The sequence below is a fragment of the Crotalus tigris genome, unplaced genomic scaffold (assembly GCF_016545835.1).
Source record: "Crotalus tigris isolate CLP2741 ecotype Arizona unplaced genomic scaffold, ASM1654583v1 scf7180000017861.769447, whole genome shotgun sequence".
Classification (NCBI taxonomy): domain Eukaryota; kingdom Metazoa; phylum Chordata; class Lepidosauria; order Squamata; family Viperidae; genus Crotalus; species Crotalus tigris.
This window is the reverse complement of record NW_024096682.1, coordinates 201,706-214,384: the sequence shown is the minus strand read 5'-3', so window position 1 is coordinate 214,384 and position 12,679 is coordinate 201,706. Positions and strand designations below refer to the sequence as shown.

The window sequence follows — 12,679 nt, the reverse complement described above, 5'->3', positions numbered from 1 at the left end:
TAGGCTAGGCAGGGCTGTGGGATCCTGATGCCATGGGAACTCAAGGGCCGGGCTGGGTGCTTGACCTCCGCTGCCCAGGGTTCTGGGCAGTCCATGCCACTGTCCAGGGGCCCTGTGCACAGCCTGAGGCTCAGTGAGGCTCCTCCAGTGAACCATGCCCTGGCGCTCACCCCGTTCCATCCACCCTTCCCCACCCTCGGATGCGCCCCAGGCCTGCACAGGTGCCTCTGACTTGTGTGACATGGAGCTGGCCATGCCCACCCAGTAGGCCACGCCCATGCCAGCCACACCCACCCAGCCCCTCAATGGCAACCACCATGCTGATGCGGCCCTCAATGAAAATAAGTTTGACACCCCTGCATTAAGCGGTATCAAGATTAAACAGCTAGTATGAATGTTTATTTATAGCTACAGAATATACATTCAAAATGACTAAGCAGTAATTGCATTTAAGTTCAACTTCATCAGCCTGTGTATTACAATGAATTGAATAAATTTAAACAATTACAAATGCTCAGGAATTTCGAGAAGATACCTGCAGTTGAAACTGAACTGGAGAAATCTGACATTGGAGCAATGGGTAATGTATTTACACTTCAAACAAACAAAAACCAAAAGCTGAGTATTTCAAAGCACTTTGCAAAGCAGGACCAATAGCTTATAAGTATATAGTCCTAAGATTTTGCACTTGTAAAGACTGCCTGCACTGCACCCAACGGGACTAGTAGCAAGAGATGACATAAAAGTTCTTAAAAGTTCTTCAATGCTCTATGCAAAAAAACAAATGGCATCACTGTAAATCTCAATGCAAATGCTTTTTAAGGATGTTGATATTTGCCAATACATTCAACGAACTGCTATTAAAAGGAGTCTCATTTTTTTCTTACTTGCAATCTAATGATAACTAAGCCAAAAAGATTAGTGTTCCTACCTGTTTTGTCCTATTTTTAATATTTTATCAGCATTTCCTATATTATATTACTAGCACTGAAAGACTTGAGAGCCTTAGAACTCAGTTTGAATTGCTTTCCAGCAGCCTAATAATACTTTTAAATACTTTAAAGTATGTTTTTAAACTCAGCGGATCCAAAAATAACTTTAATGACATGCATTACTAATACAATTGACACAGCACTCCACTTCAAAGACAATGTGTACAAAAATGCAACAACTTTTCATGGCTTGAAAATTCAAGTTTTTCCATCCACTTTAAGTAAAACTGAATTTTTCAGATTCTTTTAAAATAAGCTCTGTAGTTAAACTTTGTAGAGAAACATACTCTTTTAGCAAAAAGCAAAAAAAAAAATAGTTTCTTAGATGGCTGTGTGACAACTGTATCAAATCCTAAATAGAATGGCTATTAATGCAGAAGGTTTAAAAGGAGAAACTTCCATGAAAATAGCTTCTCAATTATAAGTGCAATCAATCTGTATTGGCTATCCTTGCTTTGTTCTTTTCCCTGTAAAACTGAAGTCTATCCCTCTACACAACACATTTCCAAAGGAAAGGCAAGGATCAACCAACCAATTAATGCCTTTAAACTGGCTACCTCACCTATTTTAAGATAACAAATGTAAACTGATTACTAATTTCCAATCCTTGTTCACTCAATCAAGAGGGCAAAGACTGCTCTGAATACCCTAGTAATATTGTAGGTAATCTAAATTGGTCTGGTCCCTCTAAAAAGGAAGATTTCTTTCCTACTCCTAATTTTCTCCCTTAGCAGAGTCCTCATATAGATCACAAAATTGCCAAACTATTAACCCTTCACTATGTTTAAAAATGATAAATCTCATGTGGAATCAGTCTGCATTCCCATTTTAAAAACAAAACACAAGAATGAGGAAATTAAATGCTTCTGCTACAAGTTTAGAATCTTTTAGATCCTCCCCCTGCATTCTGCCTCTTAGACATATTCAAATATCGTAACTGCTCTGGAAGATGCCCAGGGAGAAATAAATGGCAAGCCAGTGAATCCCACAATTCATTTTGCTTTTAAAGGCCAGGTAGCTCACTTTTCAATGAGATTTTTTAAAATTAAAACATTACAGCTGTTACTTGCTGAAATTTTACCTCTTGCAAGTAACAAGTCGAATACTTTGATTTTGTGGTTGATGTAGGACACGGGTGTCAAACTTGATCGTGTATCGTGACTTTTTTGTCTTTGCGGATCCCGGGTGGGTGTGGCCTGTGCATGATGCATTTGGCGCATGGGCCACCAGTTTGATACCCCTGTTATAACACTTCGGCAGCTCATTACACCTTAATTACTCCAGATAAGTGCAAGTTTTTTCACAAACACCTTAATTACTGCTAACAGAATATGCAACTGCTAGAGGAATGCAACAGCAATTTTCCTATTTTGTTTCTCACTTGCATTTTGTGGAATAAAGCCTGTGGATCTACTGTCGACATTTCTAGTTTGGCCCTGAATCTAGCAGCAATCATAATCAAGCTCAAGTAGAAAAACAGTCATTGTAATGGTAACCTGATTTAAAATTAGCCATGCATAATAAAGACAGGATAACCTATGCTAGTATTAAGTACACAAACACATATTTACAATTATTTCTTAGTACAGAATAGCATTAGCATCAAATAAGCAGCTAAACAATAAAAACCTTCAAAAAAAGATGCTTAGTCAAATTCACGATTTGTTAAAACAAGTGGAGCCACCAGAGTCCACACATACAGAACGATACCAATCCAGCTAGAAGAAATCTTCACCCAGACAGAAGGCCATTTACTGGTCATTTGTGCAGAGGCAGGGTCAGGACTGAAAAAAAAAAAGAAAAAATAAGTGTAGAAAGGCTTTTCAGATTCACTTGTGCAAACAAGGAAATCAATTTTCTTACCAGAATTTACTTAATTTATAAATATTCCCCTCCATCACTTGTCCCCTCCTTTTCCCCTTTATTCATCCCCCACCAGATTGCACAAGGTTCTCTGATTTTAAGCAAGATTGGGATGGGACTTGGGAGCAGAGAAAACTGATGGAGGACAGACTAGTAGGATGCACAAAACAGAAGTTCTCTGCCTATTCTCTATGCATAGTTCTGGATCCAATTCTGGAGTTCAGTACTTGATCTGCTGCCTCAGTTCAAGCTTCATAAATAAAAAGCACTTTCAAAACCAAGAGTACTGGGGATATGTAAAAAAAAAAATGCATGTGCCACAAAACAAATGTTATCTTTCCCCAATTTTCTATAAATCTACTTACCTGTACCAATTGGTTAATGTCATCATGATATAAAGCGAAGCAAGAAAAAGCATGAAGTGAAAGAAAGAATAGCTGTAAGTAACTCCGTCTTTCTCATTATCAACAGCACGGCTTAAATCATCTCCATCCTCAAGGGAGCCTTCACTCCGAGGAAGTCCATCTTCTATCAGCGTTGTCTCATCACTAGTCAGAGTAAGTTTGTTTACTTGACTGTTATTAGATGTTCGGATACTGCAAATGGAAAAATGGGGAGTTACTAAATATCCAGCTGATATAGAGTTTAATAGTTAGCTTTGTGGAAAGATTTTCTAAAATTCCACTCACCTTGAATACAGAACACACAGTAGGAACAGGATGAGCCCCACAATTCCTTGGGCATCCCACCAATGTACTAGCTGACCCTTGCTTGGAGGGGTTGTGGCATTATATCCAATTATGCTCAGCAAACTTGGATTGCACTGTCTGTCTGGATGAATATAAGAAATTGACATTCTAAGCTATTAATCCAATATGAATATCTCATTCAATTTGAATCATTATTTAAAGTAGTCATAATACGTCATGTGAATAATGCACAAACAATGTAGTCATGCTTATGAACATCCTTCTAAAGATGCATAACGTATATATTTATATTATATATAAAGGAAGAGAATAAGAGAATGATGAGCTGTGGTGGTGCAGTGGTTAGAATGCAGTATTGCAGGCCAATTTGGCCCACAGCCAGGAGTTCAATCCTGACTGGCTCAAGGTTGACTTAGCCTTTCATCCTTCCTAGTCGGTAAAATGAGGTAATGCTGACATTTGTAAATCACTCAGAGAATGCTGTAAAATACTATGGAGCGGGATATAAATCTGCTATTGATATTGCTATGATGTGTTGATTAAATTATGAAATCTGTCTAGGCTCATAAACATGTATAATACCTCAGGTATTATTTAAAAGCAATAAACAAAAAGGCTCTGCTAGAATCATTTTAATCCAAAACTGTATAGAGAATATGTTTACAAAATTGTTTAGTCTTCTTACCTGGCTCATTGGTCATTGCTGCCCAAGTAAGGTACATTGTATAAACTGTGATCACAGATGACTGCAGCAAGCCAGATCTTGGCTGTGATTCCTATGTACAGAGAGAAAGAAACCAATTAGGACTTTGAAAAAAGATTGCTTAAAAAAATATTCATTCTCCAAGCATTTGTAAAAAACAAAAACAAAAAAACCAAACCCATACCTGTATTTTGGGTAAAATTGACATTACAGAAGCTCCAATACACAGCATCATGTTGACACTGATAAAAGCCTTATTTTCAGAACAACCATCTGGATGAGTATAGTAGATATAAAACAAGACAACTGCCACCAGAGACAGGAGATAATTTAGGGCTGTGGCAGATAGCAATGCTGTTTAAAAAAAAAAAAAGAACAAAAAGGGATTCAGATTGTATTAGCATCTCTAAGAAATTTACTACTGGGCTGCTTTAAAAGTAAAAGCAAAAGTATACTACTATTGTAACTGCTGAATTCCCAAGGAAATCTGGTGCCTTTACATTATTCCCATAATGGTTGGAAATTTTAAACGTAATAAGCTTAGAAGGCACCAGGCTGAGGAATGTTAGCTTGAAAGGGTTAGCAAAATGACATCTGATCTTCATGAGTCGTAATGCATACATTCAGCACACTGGCAACTGGTCTTTCGTAAAATCTGGAGGAGGAGAAAACTCATACAGGGCAACTGGTACGTGGGAGGAAATCTCTTATACTATTTGGGGCTAAAATGCATTCCCACAATTTTCCTGTATCAGGTATCATGAAGCTTGTGAAAAATGCAAAATCCTTATTTTGGGTTGGTGATGGGTAGATATTGTTATTTTGCAAGTAACTAAGATACGAAAGTAGAGGCAGTTTGGGGTAATGATCAAGCAAGGCATCAGGCTAGAAACCAAAAGACCATGAGTTCTGGTCTAGCCTTAGGCACAAATCCAGCTGGGTGACCTTGGGCTAGTTACTCTTTCATTCCTAGGAAGCAGAAAAGGGCAAAGCACTTCTGACATTTTGTGAAGAAAACTGCAGAGACATGTTCAGACCCAAAGAAACAAAACAAAACAGGAATATGAAAACCAAGAGCGCACTTTTCTGAGCTCATAATTCCTGAATCTAAGATTATGGCATCATATATTTCAGTTTTAAGACCAAAGCAACCAATCCTGTCATATTTAACAACAAACCATGGCGTACCTGCATACCAGCATCTTGAGTTTCCTTCCTCCATTTTCTCAACCCACGATTCATTCCAAGAGTGGGCAAAATCAATAAGTAAAACCAGCTGAATAAGAATGAAGCAGAAGGCTCCAGCCATACCTACATAAAACCAGACTAAGAAAAATAATAAAAGAAATATTAATATTACATTAAGATTATTTTTAGCATCAAAACATTACTGTCTAATTCAGAGCAATCAATGTACCATTCTATATTCTTAAGAAGCTAAGAAATAGTTAAGTGTACCCTTCATGGACCTTAGAGAAAACACAAAATAAAATAGGAGGGAAAGGGAAGAGAGAGAGAAACCAAAATTGTAGGAGACATATGATACATCCACCAGTAAAACAGTTCAAAATAAAAAAGTGATCAAATAAGATTTTTATATCTAAGATAGCCCAGAAAACTACTTTTGCTGAAAGATTAAATATTTTTCTGCAACCTTACCAGTTGTAAAAGGTCCTTCTGGAATAAAAAATGCTCCCACTGTAATTGAAACTGCTGTGATAAACTTGAAAAACCAGAATCTGAAAGAATCACCATATCCAATCTAAGTGACAGTAATACTTAACATTTTTAAATGCATAACATTTTTAACATTCAAGAAATATTTTAGGTTATCAACTCCATTATATTTGATACAACAACATTATTTATACAGGGTAGGAAATGCTATAAGACTATAACCAACTACATGTAAATTCAGTAGACAGTAGATAAAGTCTAACTTTTATAATGTAGTCCTCTGAGCAATTGAGCTCCAGCACAGAATCTCCCAAATAAAAAGATATTATACACCATTTCTTATGGCAGTGATGGCGAACCTTTTAGAGACCGAGTGCCCAAACTGCAACCCAAAGCCCACTTATGCATCGTTGAGTGCCGGGTGGAGATGGCCCATTGGGTGGGTGTGGCCAACTGGGTGGGTGTGGCTGTGGTGGTAACAGCAGACTGGGTGGGACTAAAAAGTTCAATCAATCAATTCCAACTTTGCAAGATCTTTTTTTTTCCCAAGAAATTGAAATTGACTGATTGAACCTTTTTTTTTTTTTTTGCACATGGCGGCGGAGGCCTAAAGTGAAAAGGTTTTATAAAACCCAGCTGAAGGCCTAGGACTGGGGCGACGGTGCGCGTGCCCACAGAGAAGGCTCTGAGTGCCGCCTCTGGCACCCATGCCATAGGTTCGCCACCACTGTCCTATGGCTTCAATAGGTACAGAGTCATGGTACAGAAAAAACACAGCTATGGTTTTCCTATAAAAGAAACTTATCTACAGTCATAGCCCTAGAGAAAATGCCTACATCTACAAGGTACAGGATATACAATGAAAAATGTTCTCTTTCACTAGATATCCTGACTTTTATACAGGATCTCAAGGTGGTATACATTGTCTTCCCTCCTCCAATTTTTCCCTACAACCATCACCCAACCACTCTATGACTTAGATTAGACCAGTGGTTCTCAACCTTTTTATACCGGCGACCCCGGTCATAAGGATGTGCCGCGCATGTGTGGTGCGCATGCGTGGCGCCCCAATGTGCGATGCGCATGCGTGGCAGTGTCCTCCATGCACAGTGCGCATGCGCTGCGCGGCACACATGCGCGATGCCGCCAGCTGAGGAAAAAAATGGTGGATCGCATTGTTTGGCGACCTCCGTGAAATGGTCGTTCGACCCCAAATGGGGTCGCGACCCACAGGTTGAGAACCGCTGGATTAGACTGAAAGAAAGTGTGACTGATCCAATGTATATGACCGAGGGTGGACTACTTTGAATGCTACAGTTATGCTACGCCCGGCACTAAAGATTTGGATAGTTATTGGAAACAAGCACTCAGTGCTGTGAAAATACAAGAATTACCATTCAGATTCAGACTAAGCAGCTTGGTTTTACTGTCCCCATGATAGTCAGATGAATAGATCCATGCAAACAATCATGGTGTAGAGCAAGGTAAGTAATCCTTTCTGGACGGCAAATGTATCTTCTGAAGGACCAGAGAAAGCTTACCAATCATATCTAGTGAAATTACTCAAAGCTTATTTTTCAGCTGGGGAAACACGGAAAGTTCTGTTCTGCAGCACCTTCCCTCACTTTTTTTTGTTTGTTTGTTTTGGGTCCCAGGATGCTGCTTGGGCTAGAAATTGCTTACCCTGGTACAGACTGATAGCAATCCCTTTCCTTTATCTCAAGAATTTAAATTTACAGAAACGCTCTGTCAATGATCCCTGCATTCGTGAAGCCGTAACAAATAACCATAATTCAGTAAGGGAAAAGCTACGTTTTCTTCTGTGTATTTTGAAATTTACATAATTGTTGAGTTCTAGTTTTTTGAGACAGATATTAAATGTGTATCCATTACAGAGCAGTAACATTTAATAAGTCATTTTATTTGGCCATTTTAGTCATTGAATTCATAGACCAAAAGTATAGACTATGGAAAGTATTTTGCTTCTACCAAATTTATGTTGGCTCATTATTATAGAAAAATGCTGAACCCTCTAATTGTTTTAAATTTGTGACATAGCAGCTTTGTCCAACCTCATATAATCTATTTGTGTTGGGATTGCAATTCTCAAAATTTCCAACCAGCATGATTCTGGAATGTGCACTCTTAACATACTTGGAAGGCACCAAGTGAAACATACACTTGTACATAAGTACAAATTTAGACAAGCAGTCATTTCTTTCTTACCCATTGTGGACTGCTGCCCTTGGATCACTGCTACTCTTTACCTTGATCATCAATAGGGAAAACAAGAGGAAGAACATGGCCATACCAAAGCATACACGATACACTGCTTTATATCCTACTAAAACATCACAATTCACCTGGCCATCACAGAACCCAGGAATCTGTAAAAAAAAAAACCAGCATAAAAACTATTAAAATGAATTCATGGATAATGCAAAATGTTTGCTGTGTTTGCTCTAAAGAAACTGGAGATCTTCCAACATGAATATTCATTCCACAAATTTTATAATATTAAAACTGCCCATCAAACAAATAAGTGTGCTGTTTTCAAAAGCCACATATAAGCACACATTTGCAATCAGGCTTTGAAAATCAGGCCATTTCTAGAAATTGAGTGCTTGCTTCAGCAGGGCTGTGATATTTCCTCTTTCGTTTTAAGATTTGATGTTTAGTTTGAGCTTCCAAGACTCTCCTAAACATAAAGCAAGCATTAAGGCCTTTATTATACTACCACAGATAATGGCTCATATTTGATCAATAACATACCATGCTACTTAAAAGAAGAATTATTCAGAAGAGATAGATGCAGACACCAAAATTTATATCAAAATAATTCTAGCATACTCATCTGAATAAGAAACTGACCTTCTTCAGTTGTTCTTCCATTCCTGGTATTAACATCACACATGCAACGCTCACTCCAAGAAGCAAGAAGAATGCATATATCAACCTTGTTATAGTGGAGTTATTTCCACTGGGACAACATCGACACAGGAGGCAGGGGGCACTACCACACAAACATGGTATCTGATAAAAGAAAAAAAGAAGACAAGTAGCAATACAGCCAAAGATTCCTGATCACCTATTTTGCTTAATTGATTTCACAATATTTGAAAATAATTAACTATAATTTGTGACCAGAAAACCTAAATCAGTCTTTCCCACCTACAGCTATCTTGATGTGTTTCACAATATGGTAGCTGCAAGTTATGGGAGTTATGATCCAATATATCTGATGGGCACCTATTATGCAGTTATCCTAAGAAATTTCAATTTGTTCCTAGAGGAACTATGTTTATGTACTAGAAATATGAAATTTGAGCAGGTGTTTATTGGGCTCTTTGAGCATTAAGTTACATGCAAGAAACAGCAGAGTTGATGTTGCAATATCAACTCTTATGTGTTTCCATGCCTGCTAGTTAATGGGGAAGGGAGTACTCACAAAAAACTCTTTAAGAGTTCTCCTCACCAAAAGTACCCACCACAGTCAACAAAAAGCAGAATCTCAACTATAGAGCAAGTACCATTTTCATGCAGTGAATGTTGGATTGCTTCAACTTAAGTTCCTTTTTTGTTTAAATTGGAGTTATAAAGATGGGAATTATAGAATGCTCAGGGTGGATTGTAAAATAAATATTAAAGATATGTATATTTTATCCTTGGTTTGAAAGAAATGATCTGAATTACAAATGTTACATGTTGAAAAGACCGCTATGGAGGAAAAGCCCTTAGGAAGCCTTAATAATGTTTATTTTGTCTTAGATCTAGATTCAACTCAATCCTGATCGCATGCCATATATAACCTGTTTTCAACCTTTTACTCCATGACACTAATACAGGTAATCCTCATCTTACAACAGTTCATTCAGTTACAACGGCAAAAGTGACTTATGACCATGGTCACGTAATCAAAATTCAAATGCTTGGCAACTGACTCATATTTTTGATGCTTGCAGTGTCCCAGGATCATGTGATTACCTTTTGTGATTTTGTGATTTTCTGACAAGCAAAGTCAATGGGGAGACCAGAATCACTTAACAACTAACTTACTTACTAACTTAACAACTGCAATGATTCACTTAACAATTGCGGGAAGAAAGGTCGTAAAATGGGGCAAAAGTCACTGAACAAATGTTTTGCTTAGCAATATAAATTTTGGGCTCAATTGTGGTTATACGTCAAGGACTAGCTGTACTTCAATATTTGAATACAACAAGATACTATGTCTGTAGTAAACATATTTGAATTTTCTGCCAAGAAAAGCCCTCATCCTAACATAAGCAATTTTCCAGATATCAACAAAAACTGAAGGAACATTCTGTTAAATTTTCTAATCTGATCTTTTTAACTTCAGAAAACAATATATTACAACACAGTTCAGGCAAATAATTACTGTCATAGGTTATGTTTTATATTCCCCCCCCCAATACTACTATCTATAATTATTTAGCTTTAAGATATAAATGGTCTTTGTCAAAAGTTATTGATTTAACTTCTCATGCCAACCTTCATGCATGTACAGTAGGGTCTGATCATGATGGGATGTTTAAACTGTACTACAGAGTTGGGTCTGAGCTGGATGTCCACTTCGGAGTCATTCCACACCTGACATTCAAATGTCAACCAACCAAGAATGGAAAATGGCCAGAGAAGAGGCAAGACCATTTTTTTCCCTTTTTCTAAGTGAAGGCCTGCGGCCTGCCTACAATAATGTCACACCTGACAATAGAGTATGTTGCTAAACTATCTCGGGGACCACAAAAAGATAATAACTTTTAATAGACCGCAAGCCTTTCCACACACAGTCTCCACATCAATTCAAAAACAATTCTAGATCTCTTTGAGCCAAAGAGCTCCACTGATTTATTCCAGGCTTAACTGTGATATCTTCAAAACAACAGTACAACACTTTAAAAAACTGCTGCTCCCTGTAGAGCTAATGTGTAATCTGTTCTCTGCAAGGACACGGCTTCATCCCACCTCCCAGCCTTCAAGCTTTTGATCTTCCAAGGGAATCTGACATAATTTTTCATTCAGTTACCCTTTTAAGAAATGGTTGGATTTTCATTTATTTCTGTAAATAAATTAATACACATTTTTGTGTATATGACCAGACAAATGCATGCAGTAAGAAATAAGTGGATGGAAAATCCAAGCTATTTCTCTTTTGTGAAGAGTAGGGATGAGAGGATTTTTGTGATGAAAAACCTAAAGAAGTCAAGAATTATAGTGATTTTTACTCCTTGTTCTTAAGGGGAGTAGATTTAAAAAGTAACACATAACTGTTTTTAAATGGCTTCTGAAGGATATGGAACTGGTACAGAAAATAGACTCTGGAAGCATCTTGAAGACCCTGACTACAGCATTTTGAAAAAAATCTCATACAAGATGCATGAATTGTGTACATCTGCAAGGGACAATTTCAACCTACCTGTAAATTTGTACAATGAACTCAAGTATTATAAAATACTTACGCTTTCTGTAATCGATTCCAAAAAGGCCCAGCTACCAGTACATTCAAGCACTCAAGTAAATAACTATTATTCTAACACACTGCAGCTAAAAATTAGTATGAGTATTTTCTAAAGGTCTTTGGGATTTTTCTCCTATCCCTCTAACAACACCACCAGGAAAGTAAAATTCGGTGTTTTGGGCGGTCAGGCATGTAGGAACAAATACTAAAACAAAACACCACGTGTTTCTTCCGCAACAAAGCCAGGCTAAAAGAAATGTCAAGGTACTGCAGAGGAGGAGGAAGCTGACTTCACCCACCCTTTCCATTACTAGACATTTATTATGACAGCTGTCCATGAAGAACGATAGTTTTAAGTTCTAACTCGACAGAGATCGAATGCCCCCCCAAATGGGATAATCCAACAACCGGAAATAACGCCAAAAGAGGGTGTTTTATTTTAACAAAGAAAGGAGGGAAGGGGGACAGAATCCAGCCCTGCGGCGCGCCTGCGCCTCCAGAGAGCCTACTTGCCCGCCGCCGCCCGCATCCCGAGCTCTATCGGCGCCGGGAAAGGAGGAGGGAGCAAAGGGGGTTCTAACCCAACACCTCCTTACCCAGCTGGACAAGGAGCACAAGCCCAGAACTGCCCCCATCTTGGTCCTCGCTCTGCGACGGCCCTTCAAAGATGGAGACGGCGAGGCAGATCAGCTGGGGCTTGTTTACTAGCCAGTTTTTCTAGCAGCAGTGATCGCGGCTGAGCGTCATTTCCAGGTCGACAGAGAGAAACGCCCTGTCGCCGCCTCCTCGGGCTCAGAGTCAAATGTCTGAATTGAAAGAGAGAGAGAAGGAGAGGTCTTAATCTTCCGGGTTCTTGTTAACCGGGTGCCAATTCCCCTCCCCAGCCCACCCCGTCCTTTTCCGCACCGTCACTCCTTCGCAGAAGTGGAAGCTGCTTGTCTGTAGGAAAACGACGCAGGAATACAGCAGCCCCAGCAACAGCAGCTACAGCCTGTCTCAGATAAAAGCAAGGGGCGACAATCCCCTCAAGGCAATGCAAGGCATGAAAAACAAACCAGTTGAAATTCCGCATTGGGGGTATGAGACGTTTGATAAAAACGTCTGGACGTTCGTCTGTTGCTGCAAATCGAAGGAGCTTTGGGCGAGACACTTTGAGCTAGCGACCTATTCTCTGCTCTGAGGAGGATCTGAAATACTGTAGTAGCTTGCCCGACAGAATAAGGGGAGGCTATGCAGTTACTTCCCAAATCGCACA

At 38.8% G+C, this 12,679-nt stretch overlaps 1 protein-coding gene across 1 annotated transcript; it reads right to left on the bottom strand.

The window, feature by feature from the left end:
* Window positions 1-364: 364 nt before the first annotated feature.
* On the bottom strand, window positions 365-12,210 carry SERINC1 (serine incorporator 1). Its single transcript, XM_039343540.1, has 10 exons — window positions 12,021-12,210; window positions 8,817-8,978; window positions 8,172-8,332; window positions 5,928-6,007; window positions 5,457-5,594; window positions 4,453-4,622; window positions 4,251-4,341; window positions 3,545-3,686; window positions 3,221-3,451; window positions 365-2,776 (listed from the first exon to the last, which is right to left on the bottom strand). The coding sequence occupies exons 1-10, from the start codon at window positions 12,057-12,059 to the stop codon at window positions 2,638-2,640; spliced, it is 1,353 nt and encodes a 450-aa protein (XP_039199474.1). The 5' UTR covers window positions 12,060-12,210; the 3' UTR covers window positions 365-2,637.
* Between the last annotated feature and the right edge of the window lie 469 nt (window positions 12,211-12,679).

Excerpts from the sequence above, each read along its gene's own strand:
- SERINC1 (XM_039343540.1), bottom strand. The coding sequence starts at position 12,059 with ATGGGGGCAGTTCTGGGCTTGTGCTCCTTGTCCAGCTGG. Across the intron at positions 4,623-5,456 it reads CTCAAGATGCTGGTATGCAG|CATTGCTATCTGCCACAGCC; the intron begins GTACGCCATGGT and ends TTTTTTAAACAG. Across the intron at positions 4,342-4,452 it reads CAATTTTACCCAAAATACAG|GAATCACAGCCAAGATCTGG; the intron begins GTATGGGTTTGG and ends CTCTGTACATAG.